The 21,084-nt window shown below is 38.6% G+C and overlaps 1 protein-coding gene across 1 annotated transcript in view; it reads right to left on the bottom strand.

The window, feature by feature from the left end:
- Positions 1 to 13,661: 13,661 nt before the first annotated feature.
- Positions 13,662 to 21,084, bottom strand: part of Nulp1 (Nuclear localized protein 1) — a 97,298-nt gene continuing 89,875 nt past the window's right edge. The window contains exon 10 of the mRNA XM_067146811.2: positions 13,662 to 14,040. Coding sequence (XP_067002912.2) covers positions 13,857 to 14,040 — 184 coding nt within the window. The 3' untranslated portion in view covers positions 13,662 to 13,856. The remainder of the gene's footprint in view (positions 14,041 to 21,084) is intronic.

Here is a 21,084-nt window from a genome sequence, read left to right as displayed (position 1 = left end):
GGGACTGCTTCGCAACTCGCAAGGTGTCAGCATACCTTACTCTTTCTGCTGACATAGCCATAGCCTCTAATTCAGAAAAAGTTTGGGGACGAGATGCAAAACATAGGTAAGACCTATAGGGCGGGGAGATACCTTCAACAATAGTTTGCACTATTTGATCTTCAGAAAAATGAAGTCAAACACCCTGGTGTAAAATTTAATGTCTTGGATAAAGTCAGCAAGATTTTCATCCAATCGTTGTACCCTAAAATAGAACTTTTGGATCAATGATGACATTGATCTAGCCGGAATGAAATTTGCCAGGAGGTGGGCGTGGAAGTCCTCTATGGATGATCTATCGGCTATAGCTTTAACTATTTTGTCTGAAAGGACTCCTACGGAATATGGATACATGATTTGAAGTTTTTGAGAATGTGATAGGGAGAACCCTAACGCATGGTCTTGAAATTAAACTAAGAACCTTAAAAAGGAAATAACTTCATTCGTGGAGTTAACTGATAATTTAGAAATGCCTTTCAGCAACATAGCCAAAGGGGGAGGCAGACTACTGAAACAAGGTGACATGATAGGTCATGGCATAGAAGATTGAGAGGTCTCAAACACAGCATTATTCAAAAAGAAAGGTGGAATTTGTCTAGGATGAGACTCAGTTTCCAATGGGGCAGATGTTTGCTGAGTCGCCACCAATTTCCTACTTTCAGTAGATTTACTAGGATCTTCCTCAGTTGCCAAGTTCATAGAATGGACTTGGTCGGTTTTGGGAGCAGCTGCCCCAGTCAACAATTGACTAACTCTATTTGATATATCTGATGGGCAGTAGGTCCCTAGCCCTGTTATAGAAATGAAACAGTCTAGCCTGTACTCTCTTAAGTTGATTAGCAGATGGATAGCTTACTTCAAAAAACTAACTACAGGCGCTAGCTCGGTGGTATTGTCAGTGATGGTGGATAGAGCCTCATCAATTTCTTTTTCGCCCAAAACTGGGATACAAATAGATAGTTGTAAAGATTCTTTAAGTTTGGCAATATCTACCACAACCGTGCCTCCAGATTGGACCTTTCTAATGAGGAGTTCATAGATCAATACCTCCTTGCGCAAGTACCCGGGAGCGAGGACTTCTCAAGGACCAGACATGTTGACAGAAAAGTTAATAATTTAGAAAAATTCCCAGCGACCAAGAAAATTCTTAGAGTTTGAAATAGATCCTACTTTTAGCCATAAAAAGGGCTTAATCTAGACCCCTTCAATCACGCTCTGCTACCACTTGTTACGGAGTTTCCGTGGTTCAGAGAGAAGTATGAAAGAAGGTGTGGGCCTGAATGGGTCTGTCTTCGATATCAAAAATTAAATTAAAACTTTAAAATAATGGTTATATTTATTTTTAAATTACAAACTTTTCACTTAGTGAAATAACAAAGTTACAGGTACAAATAGCGGTTTGGAAATTACAAGTGCTGTGCTCCAGCTCCAAATTTACAAGTTTTACAACATTGCAAATATTGCGTTTAGACGAGGAGAGAAATCTCCTAATTCAACAGCACATTCCTCCAACCGATACAAATTTTACAGCCTTCCAAAGGCACCCCTCAATATTACAGCAAACTTAGAAAAGAGCTTACATGCTCTTCAACATTATCCAAGGAGACTGCGCTCCCAATTTCTTACAGCTTACTCAAGGCGACATTACACCAAAAATCTTACAAATTTCGGGCCTCTCTAGGCCCAACTTACACTTTTACAATTTTTACACAGGGGTATCAATTACCCAAACTACTGGGTTTTTGTGGAAAGAAGAACAGGCTAAATTACTGGCCCGAACACAAAATGAATGGAGGCGTACACTTGCGCTCCTGGAAAATTAAATATAAAACCCTAATTGGGCTCTCGGCCCGATGATGCAGAGGCTAATCCCAAGCAACTGAGGTGACTGGAATGAAGGTTAATTAAACGCTTGACAGAAAAGAGAAAGTTACAAAATCATAGTCACCTCAAACTAAGTTGAAGGGGAACTCGAGAGGGTAACACACTCTCTATCCCCGATTTACAGTTTAAGACTTTATGAAATTTTACATTAGCCTAAAGAAAATTTACATTTTGGAAAAAGGTGGTTACATAGTTAGAAATTTAAACCTTCGCCTCGTGTAAGTCTGCAGAGGTAGCTACAGAGAGATATGACTGGTGGCCATTACCTTGGCTGATGAACTGCCTGGCGAAGAATGCTATTTAATGAGGCTACTTATATTCCAGAACCTGAAGATGTTACAGACCTGAAAATTGGTATTTGTGATCTACTTTAAAAATAAAGAAACAGGTATTTTTTCGTTTTTGGAAAATAGGGGGTGAAAGGGGGTTGAATTTTTAAAATGAGTGTATCTACATCTTAAAAGTTTAGAAGTTTACAGATGTAAAAATTGGTACTTATAATCTCCTTTAAAAATAAAGAAACATGTATTTTTTGTTTTCGGAAAATCCCAATAGGAGGGGTGAAAAAGGGGTTGAATGCCTTTAAAGAGGATACTTATATCTCAGAAAGTGAAGATATTACAGACCCGAAAATTGGTATTTGGGATCTCCTTTAAAAATAAAGAAACTTCTTTTTTTTTTTTTTTCTTTTGGAAAATCCAAATAGTGGGGGTTGGATTTTTAAAATGAGTGTATCTATATCTCTAAACTTTAAAAGTTTGGACATGAAAAAATTGATATTTAGAATCTCCTTTAAAAATAAAGGAACACGTATTTTTTTGTTTTCTGTAAATCCCAATAGGAGGGGAGTAAAAGTGTGCATAATGGGTTGAATGCCTTTAATGAGGCTACATATATCTCAGAAACTGAAGACATTACAGAACTGAAAATTTGTATATGGGATCTCTTTTAAAAATAAAGAAGCGTATTTTTTGTTTTTGGAAAATCCAATTAATGGCGGTTAAACAGGAGTGACAAATTGGGGTGAATTTTTTGAAGGACTATATCTACAGAATATCTGAGAAATTTAAAATGTTACAGACGTAAAAAGTGGTATTTGGAATCTCCTGTAAATGTAAAGAAACATAGGTGGTTTGTTTTTGGAAACTCCACTTAAGGAGAACTAAAAAGGAGGTGACCGGGCGAGTTGGCCGTGCGCCTAGAGGCGCGCGGCTGTGAGCTTGCATCCGGGAGATAGTAGGTTCGAATCCCACTATCGGCAGCCCTGAAAATGGTTTTCCGTGGTTTCCCATTTTCACACCAGGCAAATGCTGGGGCTGTACCTTAATTAAGGCCATGGCCGCTTCCTTCCAACTCCTAGGCCTTTCCTATCCCATCGTCGCCATAAGACCTATCTGTGTCGATGCGACGTAAAGCCCATAGCAAAAAAAAAAAAGGTGAAATTTTAAATGAGAATTTCTACCATACATCTCAAAAACTTAACATATTACAGAAGTGAAAAATGGTATTTTTTGTCTGTATTAAAAGTAAAAAAACGTGTATTTTTAGTTTTCAGAAATACCAGTTCGGTGGAGGGGGGAGGTAAAAGTGACTGAAAATGGTGTTGAATTCTTTTAATTAGGCTATTGATATCTCAAAAATGAAGATGTTACAGACATGGAATTTGATAATTGGAATCTGCTTTAAAAGTAAAGAAACACGTATTCTCGGAAAATCCAATGAAGATGGGGGTGGGGATGGTGAAAGAATTGAAAAATTAATTGACTTCATTGTATGAGAATACTTACATCTAATAAAAACTAAAGTTGTTAAAGAAAAAAATGGTATTTGGATCTCCTTTAAAAACAAAGAAAAACGTGTTTTGGGGGGGAAATCATCTTGGAGGGCGGGAGTGAAAAGGAGTTGAATTCCTTTTATGAGGACACATAAATCAAAAACTGAAGAAGTTAAGAGTCGTGATAATTGGTATTTAGAAGATTCTTTACTATTAAGGAAACAAGTATTCTTTGGCCGGAAAATTCACTTGGGGGAGGGGGAGTGTGAAATGAAGTGAAAAAAAGTGAATTATTTTTATGGGGATACTTATATCTCAAAACTGAAGGTAATAGACGTGAACATTGGTGTTTGGAATCTCCTTCAAACATAAAGAAACACGCCTTTTAATTTTTTTGGGGGGGGCAAATAAACTTAACGGCTGTGGGGTGTAAAAGGAGGTGAGACCAGTTGATTTGACTGTTCATAACGTAGTTATAAGGAGCCTCCGTTGCTCTGGTGGCAGCGTGCCGGCCTCTCACAGCTGGGTTCCGTGGTTCAAATCCCGGTCACTCCATGTAACATTCGTGCTGGACAAAACGGAGGCGGGACAGGTTTTTCTCCGGATATTCCGGTTTTCCCTGTCATCATTCATTCCAGCAACAGTGTCCAATATCATTTCATTTCAATACTGTATTATTATTATTATTATTATTATTATTATTATTATTTTACAACAGTCGTACCCATCGTTCACTAGAAAAGAACAAGAATGGTTTTCCCTAATAAACGAGAGGGCTGCAGCAAAATATTATGCTTTTGTTTACCATTCCAGAAGTCAGTTGTCAGATAGTTTAGATAGCTTTCTGTGAAGCAGGCTGACACATTTATGATATTTTGTGACCTTGGATACGTTGCATACTATATATCCTCCTAGATAATAAATCAAACACTCCTTTACAAGAATATGGATGACCTCTTACCAGACTGGGAGAACAATTTAGGTCTAATTAACAGTGATATCCTTCAAGAGCAGTATACAATGTGTTCGTGCAAGTTGAAAGAGTAGTGCTTGCCGTATTTTATTTTGTGCATTTTCTACTACAGACTTATTTGTCTCTTCTGTCTTCTTAGCCAGTGTTCTCATTTGATTGACAAATGAAGTCATATCACTTCAAATTTGGGCTCACAATTACTACCCGATGACAAGGCAAGTTTGGTTGGGATATAAATACTGTAGACTGCAACATGTGTAAATTCAGAAAATCTATTGTTGAAGGGTAGTCGTCACAATTTAATGAGTGTAGCATACCAAAGTGCCGTTCTAGTGGAATTTGATTAAATTTGGCTGAGCACACACCAGAATCAATTATTCCATAAATACTCAGACACCTGTATGGTGCTCTCAATTGTTACTCTTAGGGATTCAAGAGTTCTTTCTAAAGCAAAAGTATTGTTCTTCCCACTGAGGTTATCTCTCCATTTGATTAAGGTTTGATGCCCTATTGAATCTTTATAAAGAGCCCCTGCTGGTGTAGAATTATTTGATACTATTAGGATATTGAATTCCCTAGTGAATGTTTCTGTCGGTTCACTGTCTTCGAATCCCTCTGAGTTTATCTGTTTTCATTTATTTAATCGTTTCGAGAGATATTGTGGCAAATTGGGGAATAGATGATGGACAGCGGCAGTTTTCAGTTTCCGTCTATCTCTAGAAATTTCTACCTGTTAGCCTTGTATTACAAATGAGTCTGGTTTAACAATAAATTCATCAGAAAAATGTGAATCGCACACACAACACTTATCAGAAAGTGTTTTGTCTTTCCAGGGAATCACCTTCTTTCCATTTTGAGAAATCTGCTTCATTTTTAGGTGGTTTGAAGAAGTGTTTACCTTTCATAGTTTTATAGCTAGACTTACAGCCTGGAACGAAGCAAGTAGGCATTTTTTCCTCCTCGGTATGTTTGTAAGATTTATAAACTCAGCACTATAATTATATTAAATAATTGAAAACCATCACCAAATCACACGCTTTTCACTTTCACGTAACAATAATGCAATATACTTAATTTTTTGCCTTCACAGAACAACACTACTGAACATAACCATATTACAACTACAGATGCCAACCCTCAGATAGTAACGGTGCTGCTCCTTAGCGGACGATTCATCGCAGACCCTATACTAGCCAACAGGGAACAACTTAAGAGATCACACTTTCTCTTCCACTTGTTATACTTACGCTAATAAAGCTCTCAGCAGACTGCAAAGGAGGGGAACTTGTGGCGCCGAGAAGCGCATAACGGCAAATTGTTTGGTGGGAAACAGACTCGCAGTGCAGGTGACCAGGCGAGTGAGAATCCACCGAACAGATAAAATAATGTCCCTGTATAAACTGACAAGCACACTGAATTAAAAACACACATAATGAACTGATAAAAGTTTGTACAAACATTTAATGTTCCATGGTGGATGTTGTCTTCTTCTTCTTCTTTGTCTTCTTCACACTGTCTTTATATTATACTATCGTACTTGCAGGCAATTAATAGCCTTAAAACCTTAACCGATTGTCGCCCATTATTTGAGTACATAGCTTCACCCGATATTAATGCAGGTCTGCCGAAGTATATGTTCCCAAAATCTGTATTAGCACTAAAATTTTAAACTTTAGAGTGTTAAGACTGGACACGCCTGAGTAACTGGACAGTTGGGGCATCACCAGATTTTGGTGGCGATATGGGGACATATAAATGGCAATGTACTACGAGTATTTTCCTTGTTGAAAAGTAAAAGAAAAAGCAGGGGAAAATCCTCAATTGAAAACTGTAGCTCAATACAGATATCCTGAAATATAGGTCTCCGGTGATGTTAGATTATTAGAAGTGTGTATATAAATGTTAAGAAATGGTTTTACACTTCTTATTAATATTAATCAATTCATTATAATTTTAAAAATTAATAATATTGAAAAGTACGATTCAATAGAATCTGATAATGTTCTTTCAAGAACAAAACATGTCATTCTGTTTTTAATTAATGGTATCTTTTTCAGATATAATCTGTTATTATATATTTTACCTTTCAGCTATTTTCTAAATTGATTTTATCCCAATTTAGTTTCGATAGACTGAAGAACCTCACAGTTACAGATCTTGCATTCACATACAAATCACATTGTAACAAAAATAGTCTATGCAATATGTATCTATGCATCTTATAATACTTATCCATTATTTACGATGGCTACAGTAGTTTGCTCGCTATGCCCTCCAAGTGCCCAGCAATATTTCCATCTCATGACCGTAAAAACACTTCTCAACATTACCCACTGTTAAGTGTATAATATCCTTCAGAAATGAGTAACTGTCCAATTCGTCAGAGATTTGTAGTGCTGTTATCAACAGACATATTAGCGTATTAGGTTTTCTTTGTGTTGAGGGGCCTTCCCCTCTGCCCTCCATTTCCACACAGATCATAAAATTCTGGTAAAAAAACAAAATACCGTATCCAGTTAGTTTTTCTTTTTTTTTTTTTTTTGCTAGTTGCTTTATGTCGCACCAACACAGATAGGTCTTATGGTGACGATGGGACAGGAAAGGGCTAGGAGTGGGAAGGAAGCGGCCGTGGACTTAATTAAGGTACAGCCCCAACATTTGCCTGGTGTGAAAATGAGAAACCACAGAAAACCATTTTTAGGGCTGCCGACAGTGGGGTTCGAACCTACTATCTCCCGAATACTGGATACACTGGCCGCACTTAAGCGACTGCAACTATCGAGCTCGGTAGCTAGTATTTTTAATAATACAGTGTGTTTAGTGTTCAGATATGAACAGGATGATCATCATAGTAACTCTCCATAGTTATCAGCTCTTGGACTTAAACCTTCACAGGATTGCCACTGATATTTCCCCTATTTTTCATTGCATCAAAAAAAAAAAAAAGGTACAGGGCAAAAATGTTTAAAGTAATATTTTAAACAAATTTTGTCATGAGCAACTTTCCTGTAAAAGTAACCTTACCAGAGAGACATTGCTTTTATATTTCAGGTTCCCTCTGAAGCCACCCTCCTGGTGAATTAAAAATAAAAACATGTAGCTAAGATTCTACCAGTCCTTATCCAAAACAGAAATACTAAGTTTAATTAAAATTCACCTATCCATTTTCCCATGATTCTGCAATAGATAAACCAACTAAAATTAAGCTGAACCCGATATCAACCATTATTTTCCTATCCAGTACAAAAACTTAGTATCAGGTTAATATTCAAAAAGTACGGACAGAAAGATGATTTGAGAGGAGACAATAAAGCAAATTCCTATACTACAAAAGATAAATTATTGTTCATCCAGTCCTTTCTGAATTGCTTGACGATCAAATCCCTCACGTCATATCTAGATTGAGCTATTAAGATTATTTCATGTCTTCGAACAGACTCATTCCTATAAACTTATTCTTTTACTTGAATTATGTTTTTATTTGGAACAGCCTCACTGAAAATGAAGGTACAAGGGCAGACTGGATAATAATGCACATTATTTTGTTTTTCCACAATGTTTAATATGTACCAAAACCAAACAAATGAAAAAAGAATTTGAGTTTGACCTACTTTTCTACATAGTTACCAAGTTTCTCAACATATATTCTCCCATCGTGGTACCAGTTTTAATATGCCCTGTTCACAGAAGTCTATTTGGTTGGAGTATAGCCATCAGCGGATTGATGATTTCACTTCCGCATCTGTCACAAAGTGTTGGCTGGCCAGGAATTAAGACATGGGACCAAACAGATTAAAATCAAACAGTGCCAGGTCCAGACTGTATGGTGGATGCTGTAGCACCTCCCACCCAAATTTGGGGAGTTTCTCACGAATAGGAGCAGCAACATGGGGACGGGCATTGTCATGCAGAAGTTTGACACCATCAGCATTAATGTTGCGGTGTTTGTCACAAAGTGCACAACGCAACTTAACCAAAGTTTTAATGTAGGCTGCAACATTCACAGTGGTCCCGTGTTCAGCAAATTTCACCAAACATGTACCAGAGCACTGTCACAAGCACTTTACTAACACATACCTGCCAACTTTACAAAACCAAAAATCAGGAGATACAATTGGTCAAAACTGCTTATTCTATACGTCTTGCACAATACAGGAGTACTATGGTACATATTATAACACTTATTATTTGAAACCTGATTGTTGCTATATGAGGCTACAAGGCTTAAAATTACACATCACTGGGCGAATTGGCCGTGCGGTTAGAGGCGCGGGGTTGTGAACTTGCATCCGGGAGATAGTGGGTTCGAATCCCACTGTCAGCAGCCCTGAAGATGATTTTCTGTGGTTTCCCATTTTCACATCAGGTAAATGCTGGGGCTGTACCTTAATTAAGGCTACAACCACTTCCTTCCGACTCCAAGGCCTATCCTATCCCATCATCGCCATAAGACCTATCTGCGTCGGTGTGACGTAAAGCCAATATCAAAAAAAAATTCTACATGTCTATTCCCTCACAGGAAGTATATGAGGGAGATGATCGGTCTCTGATAAGCCTTCCGAAAATAGTATGAACTCATGGTCAACACGTGTCAACCAGTCATGCACTTAGATGCCAGTATTTAGCAAATGCATAGATAATATATTGCATCACACGCCCGCATGATTATGTGAAGTACAATGCTATTTTTATCAAGTAATAAATTAAAATTTGCTACAATTGTCTCTAAATGGCTCCTAAAATCTCTAGAAAAGTCACTAGCCTCTGTTTTTGAAATTCTGTCATTAAATTACTACAAAAGGCTCCAATTCTAGCGACTAGTCTCTACAATCAACTAGACTGATGTGAACGAACATGAACATGCACGCGACAAGAGACTAACAATCGAAGTACACGTCGTGATATACAGGTATTATAAACATCGCACATTCGCGTGCATTTCTTGTATTAATAAACATAGATATTTCATTTGAAGGCAGCCAATGAGCGAAGGACTTCTGGTCACTGACGTACAAAACTGAAATGGTGGGATTTGAAAACAAATGTTTGAAGTTCACAAAAAAATAAGCTAACATCAGGAGAAATAATAGAATAATCGGAAGGCAGGAAAAACTATCGAAAATCGTGAGTCACCTGCCTAAATCGGGAAAGTTGGCAGGTATGCTAGCAGATTGAGTCACTTTGAATTTTTTTTCATATTGGGGAACCAGCATGTTTCCACTCCATAGAGGCCTGCTTAGTTTTGGGCTGCAGTGGTACGCCCACAACTCATCACCAGTGACTATTCCTTTCAGAAAGTCATACCCTTCTGTGGTGTAACCCGTTAAGTGACCCATGCTTGTCATCATTCGCTGGCCTTTGTGGTTGTCTGTCAGTTTCTTAGGCACCCAGCGAGCACTACCTTTACGGAATTTCAACGTGTCATGAACAGTGTCGTACACCGCACTGTACAAAATGTGGAACGTCTGCAATAAGGTTCACAGTCACATATGCTGGTCGTTCAAAATTGCTGGCTTAATGGCGCGGACATTCTGTGGAGTTGAAGCTGTTTCCGGCCACCCGGAGCGTGGCCAATCAGTAAGGTTTACATGGCCCTCTTGGAAGAATGCACTCCACCCGGATACATTGCTACGGTCCCGACAGTCGTCCCCATACACGCCACGCATGTCCCTGTGAATTTCACTCTGTGCATGCCCTTTGGCCCACAAATATCGAACTACACTTCGCTGCTCTTCACATGTGGATGACAGTAACATGCGCGCCATGTTTGTTTCATAGTTCAGGCTTCTCTGCACATGAAATCAAAATTAAAATACCCTCTGTAGCACAAACTTCAAACTGTCCAGCTGAATTACCACGGGAGAAAAAAATTATTGTGCATTACTTTCCGATCTGCCCTCGTATAAAATGCATTTGGGTGTATTGAGACTACCATAATAATGGACTATATGAAGTGTCAAAATGAATCAAGACAAAGAGAGGGCAAAATGGAGGTCAATGGTGTAACCGTCCAGGCTTCTCCAGCCATACTAATTTAGTGTTCAATCCTTTTACGCGATATCAATCGATATCAAGATTATCCGCCAACGGCAATTATTCATATGACATACTAAGTCAACTTCAATCATTTGTAAATAAGGCTTTTGGAATCATATTGTATTAGAATATCATTTATTATTTAAATGAATATATTATGTAGGATAGGAATTCATTATGTATTGTAAATATGGTCAATATGTTGAGACATAGTTGGTGTCATTTCATCTCATATTTGTGTACACGGAAAAGTTATTCTTGAAGCGGGGAAGTTGGATGACTCACGGGTTAAACTCGTGAGCAAAGGTAGTATACAGCGACCCGCGTGCGAGGCTAACAAGCGAGAATACTACATCATCGCCACGCCTACTGGTTACTTGTGAAGAATGAAGAGAGGGAGGTGATAATTCGATCTACAAATCAGATGCTTCGTTGTATTGAGATTTGGTGTTGAGCTGTTACCAAGAGTGGGGAGAGCCCGGGGATATATTAAATAGCGCAGAGCAACCCTGGACTCACGACACTACCAGAACCACAACTACTTTATTATTTTTGAGACAGTGAGTGGTCGCTTCGAGACATAGTTATTTTTCATACAGTGTGTTGTCGCTTCGACACAGTACTTAGCTGCTATGATGCTGTCGGATGAGGGTGAGACGAAACAAGCTTACGTATTGTGATATATTCAGTAATTATTCTGGACGAAGAAGTACGTTTAGTTAAAGTCCGCGGAATTTGGTACAAGTCTGTATTCGACAAACTTGACCATATCGGTCCCCAGTCTGTATTTTATCAGTAGAATAGCTAAGTTGGATTGAGATTTTCTGCTAACATGGAAAAATTCATATCTCTGAATTTTCTCCTCCTACGATCAACAGTGATCAATTTTCATAAGTACAGGGCCAATGTCTAATTTAAAGACTAGGCAATTAGGGAGTGCTAGTCCAGACAGCCCAAACCATATCACAGAAGGAAGGATGTCCATGGAGCCAACTCTACAATGAGAAGAGCAGAACGAGTAACCACGGAATCCAGATGACCACAACGGAAGCTGTAATTGGTGAGCCTCAATTAGGTAAAGCAAGAAACAGTTAATTTCAGTAACGTAAATTCTAAAATCCCTCCAAGCTTTAAGGAACTTTTCTGATTCATTTCATTTTTGTATAATAAATTAATTTTATTATATATTGCGTTAATTTTTTTTCTCAAGCGATACTTAATGGTTAATTATTTAAAATCCTACCCCTGTGATTTAAGTATATGTCTCTATGCTAGTAAATATAAAGTTTGCTTTACAGTTTTGTTTAAAACTGTAACGCTGGTGCCCAAACATTACATAGAGAAATGGGAAACCATGGAATGATAATTTGATTCTATTTGCGTGGCAATTTGTGGGCAAGCCACATATCGTTTATATTTATATTCATGTGTCCCCAGGTATTAACTTTCGTCTCCTCTAATGAGAAGAGTAGGAGAGTGAACAGTTACAATGGTCTACTGCCCGACCCAGGAGCTCCCGGACAAGGGCAACAGGAGAAGGAAAAGAACAAGACTGGTTTTGTTTGACTTGTCTCTCCTCCTACCAGAAATACTCTGCAATTCATTAAATTAGTCAGTTTTATATTTATTATTCTATGCTCTCCAGGGATTTAATGTTCCATAGTACAAAGTCCTTTTCTAAAGTTACTACAGTGCCATGTTTTTTTGTATATTTTGTATATTCTTCCTTTGTCATAATAACTGGCATTCTCTAATAAATACTTCACTGGGTTTGTCCTGTTTGTGATCTCACTGTTGCATTTCAGACTACATTTTAAGGTGTATTTATTGAGTTTTTGATTGTGTGTTCACAGAATCATACATGTTAAACCAAAAACTCTTCCCTGAAACCAAATACAGAAAACTGGATTTAATGGTTTTTGTTCAGACACTCCTCAACTGTGGCAATGAGGTCTGCATTCTTGTTTTACATGCACTGCTGTCCAGCCCCCATTTTCTTTACTTACTAAGATAACTAAAGTCAGTGGTGGCATCTGAGTGTTTTATAAAATGTTTGAAGCTGTTCCTTTATACTGTGACCTCTTCCACCCCTCTTACAAGGAAAGCCTAAAAAACGCAATCCTTCAAAATTGGTCGCATAAGTAATTTAGAAAGTGTAATATTAAATATACTATCCTCCGTGGCTCAGACAGCAGCGCGCCGGCCTCTCACCGCTGGATACCGTGCTTCAAATCCCGGTCACTCCATGTGAGATTTGTGCTGGACAAAGCGGAGGCGGGACAGGTTTTTCTCTGGGTAGTTTGGTTTTCCCCGTCATCTTTCATTTCAGCAACACTCTTCACTATGATTTCATTCCATCTGTCAGTCATTAATCATGGCCCCAGAGGAGTGCGACAGGCTTCAGCAGCCGGCATAATTCCTATCCTTGCCACAAGATGGGGGCTTCATTCATTCCATCCCTGACCTGGTCATTGGCTGGAAAACAGGTTGTAGGTTTTCATTTTCATTTCATTCATTCATTCATTCATTCATTCATTCATTCATTCATTCATTCATTCATTCATTCAATATTAAATATAATGTATGTTTAGTTATTCAGCAACTGAAAATTTAGCAATTTACTTTACATCGCAGCGACACAGATAGGTCTTATGGCAACGATGGGATAGGAAAGGATAAGGAGTGGGAAGGAAGCAACCGTGGCCTTAATTAAGGTATCGCCCCAGCATTTGCCTGATGCGGAAATGCGAAACCACGGAAAACCACCTACAGGACTGCTGACAGTGGGGTTCGAACCCACTATCTCCCAAATGCCAGTGGGTTTGGACCCAATATCTCCCAAATACAAGCTGATAGCTACGTGACCCAAACCACCCAGCCACTTGCTTGGTAACTGAAAAGTCAAAGAAACAAGTGTTGGTGTAGAGAGAAATAAACAACCACATACAGAAAATATCTAGTTTTGTTATACAACATTTAATTTAAGATTTCAACAATCATTACATTACTCAGGGTCTTTTGAATATAATTACACCAGAGGGAGGGGGCACATTAATAGCTTACTGTCTTTATGCACAAGAGTAACAGAACTGTCTGCAACAGAAGAAAAGGCTAGAATGTTATGAATGGATACTGAAGTGGTAATACACATCAAGTTTCAGGTCTGTTCTGTTCGTCATCTGTGTCATCCACAACCACGTCAAATTCTCGCACAGGAATATTGGCTAAGACATGACCAATAGCATCCATAAGCATAGTTACACTATCTCTCAAGTTGGCTCCCGCAGATGCTACCGCACCAGCTGCTGCATCAGCATCTCCACCAGCATCATCCCTTCAAATAAAATAAACAATATCAGACACATGGAACAAATTATGAACATGGTAACATAAAAACAGAGAAAAAGTTGTTCAAATCACCAATGACCTGCATTTAGGGCAGTCACGCAGGTGGCAGGTACCCTATCATCTTGATTCACAAGTTTCATTTCCGTATTAATAGTTCACTAATATATAGATAAGAAAGGTTCCACCTTATCAATACAATTTTATTATTAACTACAGGACCGGTTTCGAGCCTAAACAGTCATCATCAGCTGTACATTGATACCTTTACATATGTCAAATAATAGTTAATGTGCCTTTCTAAATGGAGAAGCCATGGGGAAGCATTATGTCCAAGCGTCCAAATTGGGCATGTTTGAGAGTAAAATGTTTAATATAATACAATTCAGGTACTTAGGTGTGGAGTTATCTTTCAGGCCTAAAATTCATTTGTGGAACTTAACTTAAACTTAATTCTAAATTACAAGTACATTAAACACTTTAAAATACATAGTGCTTGTTAAAATCACATATTAAAATACACAGTACATGTTAAAATCCTTTTATAATAATGTCTACAAAACACTTTAGTTGAAATGAATTTATACGTCTTGCGTAAGTCTACGTTCTTGTTTTGATTCCAATATAGTTACAGAATAAATCAGTGCTTGCGTTCATAGGCAGTGCTCTCTTAGGATGTCCTGTTTTGTGTTAAAATGTCTCCACTTGTATGGGTGGTAAAATCCTCTATTATTAACAAATCCAGTATATAGACAGAGGTAAATATGTGCAGCTGTGATTGGCATTATCTTTAAGTATTGGAGTAAATTGTGGTCTAGGTTGTGCGTAAGTATTCTGATGCAGAGTGGTGGCTCCTTCATCGTCTATAACTCTATGCTGATATATGATACAGTACACGCCAGGCAGTCAAATCCAACGCAACCCAACCACAACAGCAATAGTAAGTACATATTCATGATAACACACACACAATAGGCATTCCTTCAGTTTATAACTCCACCCATACCACTTTTCCGTCTTTTACAGACAACATATATCAGCATATTTTCGTCGGAAGGCAGTATTTCTAAACGTAAAAAGATAAAAAATGGTGAACACGACTGTTAGGCCTATGGTACATATAAAAGCCCATTTTAGTTACTCATATCACATCTCATTAATTCCTCAGGTGAGGTTGACGTCAGGAAGAGTATATGGCCCTAAAAAACTTGCTACGAAGATTCGTCTCACTTCATACTCGATCCCGTAGAAGAAAGGGATAAGGGTATCTTGTTACCATATAATTAAATATTGATACAAAAGAACTTGATGGCCAGTCATTTGTCTCTGTCAGTTCAGCAGTAGGCCTACCACACAGTAAACCTGATCACTGCTTTCATTTGAATTATCGCCTTGCGCCGCCAAATTCCCTGCCTTGCTACCGGCGCGGCGTGTCGGCATTCAATGTAACGTCATCTTCACTGCTATCTCTCGTCAGTCGCGGCAGCCATGCTTCATACTTCATTCTCTTTGAGCCATGCACTGCAGTCAAGAGCATACGAAGTCCCATCTTTTTGAACCTTTTAAAAATAATTTCGTTCCCGACTATAGAGTCTAAACAGTGTAAATCTTTTCCCAGTTGGTGTATATGTAGTATAAGCCACTCCTTCCAAATAAAGCCGTACTGTAGAAGGTATGCCAAACCATCAGCTGATAACTAGCGTATGTTATGAGTTGTACTTCCGAATGTAATACATAGTAACTGGAAACATTCTTTTGATAACTGCGGCTGTTGAAACACAGACCCTTATTATTAAATATATTTCATGCTTGTTCTCTACATTTATCACATCAGAATTTGCGTAAACAGCTGTCCATGAGATGAGACAGACCATATTGTTTAGGTTAGGTATATTATCGCCCTGATAGTGCCAAAAGTTTGACAGAAAAAATATAAATAAATAACAAGAAAATATACCGCATTTATGGATACCTACAGGTGTGGCGGTAATGCGTTTTATCATCATAATGTTTAATTTTGTACGTTCGTTGTTTTTTTATTAACGCACCCCCTAGTATGTTTTGTTTGGCGTCTCCGAAAATCATTTTAAGTACGTGGGGATATACAATTATAATTATTATTATTTGTTTGGTATGTTGGCGAGTAAAACAATAGTTTTAATTGGATAGCTTTTATCACGTTTTAAACTTACTTCTCTCCAAATATACACCTATATTAGTCCGAGTTACGAGATATTAAACTAACACTTTGTTAATGATCTCGCCTGCTGTATAAACAGCAACAACCGTGAATATTTCTCAACTAAAGTAAACTCGTTTCCTCATCCCGAGGTGGTACAGCTCTTTTTAGACACATCCTCAGTGGAGGGGAGTTACATGTACCGCTTTTACCGCATATCAACCTTCCTGCCATTCGTAAATCTCTGGCAGTACGGTACCAGGAATCGAAGTCAGACCTCCGAAAAAAGCAACTAACTGTGCTAACCATTACGCTGGCGGACATTATTAACTACAAAACACAGACATATAGCATGACTGATGCATGCTTGAATGCGCGGGTTGGACACGAAGCTAGGCCTATTCATCTATTTGTGCGATGTCATCAGAGTTACAATAGACCTACGCTACAGAGGCGGACATTTCTTAACTACGAAACACAGTTGTACCGCATGGATTCGACACGTTTTTCATTGCGTAGGTCGTACGGACGAAACTATTCACAAATTTGTACGAAGTCATCAGAGCTGCAATAAGACTTGCACCCGCTTCGAAGCGGAATCGCCATCGTTCTCTGACGAATTACGTTGGGGGGTCTTATAGGCGAGATTTATTTTTTTCATTTTCTTCGTCTCAAAAAGCCATGGGGGGGTCTAATACGCGAGGGGGTCTAACACCCGAGTAAATACGGTAATATCATTCCAAACCATCTCTTCACCGATAGCTCAAAACATTCCACTTAAAAGTCAAAGAATAATACTAGATTAAGAAACTCCACCTATTCAATACATAATATTTTTCTTCTTCTTCTTCTACGACCGCATAGGATCACTTTAGTCAGTCCAGGTCTCATTGAAGGGATTGTTTGGGCTTTGCGGTCCTCCCAGTACTTCTTCAGGCACTCTGATCTTCATGCCCTTTCCTCAGTTGAAAATATGTGTGTTGTTGGTTTGTTTTGTGTAAAGCGGAGGTTTGTATTCTTGAGTTTTATATTCAATTTTATCTTATTTGTGGTGTCTTCTGTTGTAAGACCTATTTCCTTCACATCCTCTCTTACTTCTCTGATCCATTTACACCCTGTTGTGTTTTTTTTATTTTTTTATTTTTGCTATTTGGTTTACATTGCATTGACACAGATAGGTCTTATGATGATGATGGGACAGGAAAGCCCTAGGAGTGGGAAGGAAGCGGCCGTGACCTTAATTAAGGTACAGCCCCAGTATCTGCCTGGTGTGAAAATGGGAAACCACGGAAAACCACATTCAGGGCTGCCGACAGTGGGGATCGAACCCACTACCTCCCAGATGCAAGCTCACAGCTGCGCGACCCTAACCGCATGGCCAACTCGTCTGGTAGTGGTATTTTTTGAGACAAGATTGTGTTGTACTAGTTGTTTCAGAAGTCTCGAATCCTGCATCCTCATGACATGTCCAAAGAATCACAGTCTCCTCTTACGCATAGTAGCTGTAATGGGTTATAGCTCTTTGTACACGACTTTGTTAGGTATTATCCGCCACTGCCCACCTTTTTGGTATTTTTTGTTGACGCAGGTTCTTCCAATCCTCCTTTCAATTTTCTGAAGTCTGTCAGTCTTTGTTTATTCGGGTAATAAGTGTTTCTGCTGCATATGTAGCTTCCAGTTTTATAACTATGTTGTAGTGTTTTATGTTTGCATTTATTGACAAACATTTCTTTTTGTAGATATCTTATTTAGGTTACATGTTATTACTTCTCCAAGATATTTAAATTGAGTTACTATTTTGATTTTATTACCATTTATAGTAACTTCTTTTAGTTGTGTTCGTTTTTGGGGCATAATTTCTGTTTTAACAAATGATATTTTGAGGCCAATTCTATTTGCAATGTTTTGAAGTTCTGACATCTGGGTTTTTGCTTCTTTTATGTCCACTGCTAGTAATGTTAAATCGTTGGCGAAACTCAGGTAATTTGTTTCGATTTTTCGTCCAACCTTTATTTTTGGGTAACATTTCCCAAACCATTACCTCATTACCATTTCTAGAGCACAATTAAATAATAGTGGTGAGAGCCCATCTCCCTGCCATAGTCCAGTTTTAATTTCAAATGACTGATGTTTCACCCCTAAACTTCACTTTTGATTTGGTGTTAGTGAGAGTCAATTTTATCATGTTTATTAATTTAGGGTGTAGTCCATACATACATACATACATACATACATACATACATACATACATACATACATGCATACATACATTATCATTTTAGACTGTTATGCCTTTCAGCGTTCAGACTGCAAGCCTCTGTGAATTTACTAAACATTGCCACAATTGCCTATTTGCAACTAGTGCTTTGGCCTCATTATTAGTTCTATACCTCTTATCTTTAAATCATTAGAAACTGAGTCTAACCACAGTTGTCTTGGTCTCCCTCTACCTCTCTTACCCTCCATAACAGAGTCTATTATTCTCTCTTTATTTTTTATTTTTTTTGCTATTTTCTTCACGTCGCACCGACACAGATAGGTCTTATGACGACGATGGGACAGGAAAGGTCTAGGAATAGGAAGGAAGCGGCCATGGCCTTAATTAAGATACAACCCCAGCATTTGCCAGGTGTGAAAATGGGATACCACAGAAAACCATCTTCAGGGCTGCCGACAGTGGGATTCAAACCCACTATCTCCCGGATGCAAGCTCACAGCTGCGTGCCCCTAACCGCATGGAAAACTCGCCCGGTCCCATTATTCTCCTAGGTAGCCTATCTTCCTCCATTCGCCTCACATGACCCCACAACTGAAGCCAGTTTATGCGTACAGGTTCATCCATAAAGTTCATTCCTAATTTAGTATTTATCTCCTCATTCCGAGTACCCTCCTGACATTGTTCCCACTTGATTGTACCAGCAATCATTCTCGCTACTTTCATGCCTGTTACTTCTAACTTATGAATAAGATATCCTGAGTCCACCCAGCTTTTGCTCCCGTAAAGCAAAGTTGGTCTGAAAACAGACCGATGTAAAGATAGTTTTGTCTGGGAGCTGACTTCCTTCTTACAGAATACTGTTGATTGCAACTGCGAGCTCACTGCATTAGCTTTAGAACATCTTGATTCAATCTCACTTACTATATTACCATCCTGGAAGAACACTCAACTTAAATATTTAAAATTATTGACCTGTTCTAGCTATGTATTACAAATATGACATTCAATTCTGTTGAATTTCTTACTTACTGACGTTAATTTAGTCTTTGAAAGGCTAATTTTCACACCATACTCATTGCACCTATTTTCAAGTTCCAAGATATTTGACTGCAGGCTTTCAGCACAATCTGCCATTAAGACCAAGTCGTCAGCATAGACCAGACTGCTTACTACATTTCAACCTAACTGAATCCCTCCCTGCCATTTTATACCTTTCAGCAGATAATCCATGTAAACTACGAACAGCAAAGGTGAAAGATTACAGCCTTGTCTAACCCCTGTAAGTATCCTGAACCAAGAACTCATTCTACCATCAATTCTCACTAAAGCCCAATTGTCAACATAAATGTCTTTGATTGATTTTAATAATCTACTCTTAATCCCATAGTCCCCTAGTATGGCGAACATCTTTCCTCTCAGTACCCTGCCATATGCTTTCTCTAGATCTACGAAACATAAACACAACTGCCTATTCCTCTCCTAGCATTTTTCAATTACCTGCCGCATACTGAAAATCTGATCTTGACAGCCCCTCTGTGGTCTGAAACCACACTGGTTTTTATTCAACTTCCTCTCAACTACTGATCGCACCCTCTCTTCCAAGATGCCAGTGAATACTTTGCCTGGTACACTAATCAATGAGATACCTCGATAGTTGTTGCAATCCTTCCTGTTCCCTTGCTTATACATAGATGCAATTACTGCTTTTGTCCAATCCGAAGGTACCCTACCAACACTCCATGCTAATCTTCCTACTCTATGAAGCCATTTCATCCCTGTCTTCCCACTATACTTCACCATTTCAGGTCTAATTTCATCTATTCCTGCTGCTTTATGACAATGGAGTTTATTTACCATCCTTTCCACTTCCTCAAGCGTAATTTCACCAACACCATTTTCCTCCTCCCCACGAATTTGGCTGTTCGCAACACCACCAGGAAGATTTCCTTTTACGTTGAGAAGATGTTCAAAATATTTCCTCCACCTCTCCAGTGATTCCTTGGGTTCTATTATGAGTTCACCTGAATTACTCAGAACACTGTTCATTTCCTTTTTCCCTCCCTTCCTATCTTTATTACTGTCCAGAAAGGCTTCCCTGCTGCTTGACCTAGCCTTTCCAGCTTATTACCAAAATCTTCCAAATACTTCTTTTTGGATTCAACAACTATTTGTTTCGCTCTGTTTCTTTCATCTACGGTATCTTAAAATTTTAAACAGAGATTCTCTATGGATGCAATCATAAGGTTTCTGGATATATACAAATGTTATCACCATATCTCTGTTTCTTCTCCTATTAGAGTCCATTATCAACTTAAGACTCATGATCTGATCAGGACAGCTCTTTCCTACTTGATATTCTCCTAGTTCTTTCTCAAGTTGTAAACTTATCCTATTATAGATGATTATTGAAAATATTTTGTATGTCCTGTCTAGGAGTAACCCCATGTTTTGAGAAGCCAGGCTCTGCCTGTCACAAGTCAGGACAAAGGGCGAGTGATAGAGGAGTAACACCTCTTTAAAAAACCTTGGTCCAACTTACCCGGCTGGTAGTCCCATGTAAGGGTCCCTTGCCAGGGTTATGGCGAACACCTCAACGGCAGTGAAGGCGGAGAAGAGGGACTTCGGAACGGTGGAAC

Source organism: Anabrus simplex, chromosome 5, assembly GCF_040414725.1.
Source record: "Anabrus simplex isolate iqAnaSimp1 chromosome 5, ASM4041472v1, whole genome shotgun sequence".
Taxonomy (NCBI): Eukaryota; Metazoa; Arthropoda; class Insecta; order Orthoptera; family Tettigoniidae; genus Anabrus; species Anabrus simplex.
This window is presented reverse-complemented; position numbering and strand designations above follow the sequence as displayed.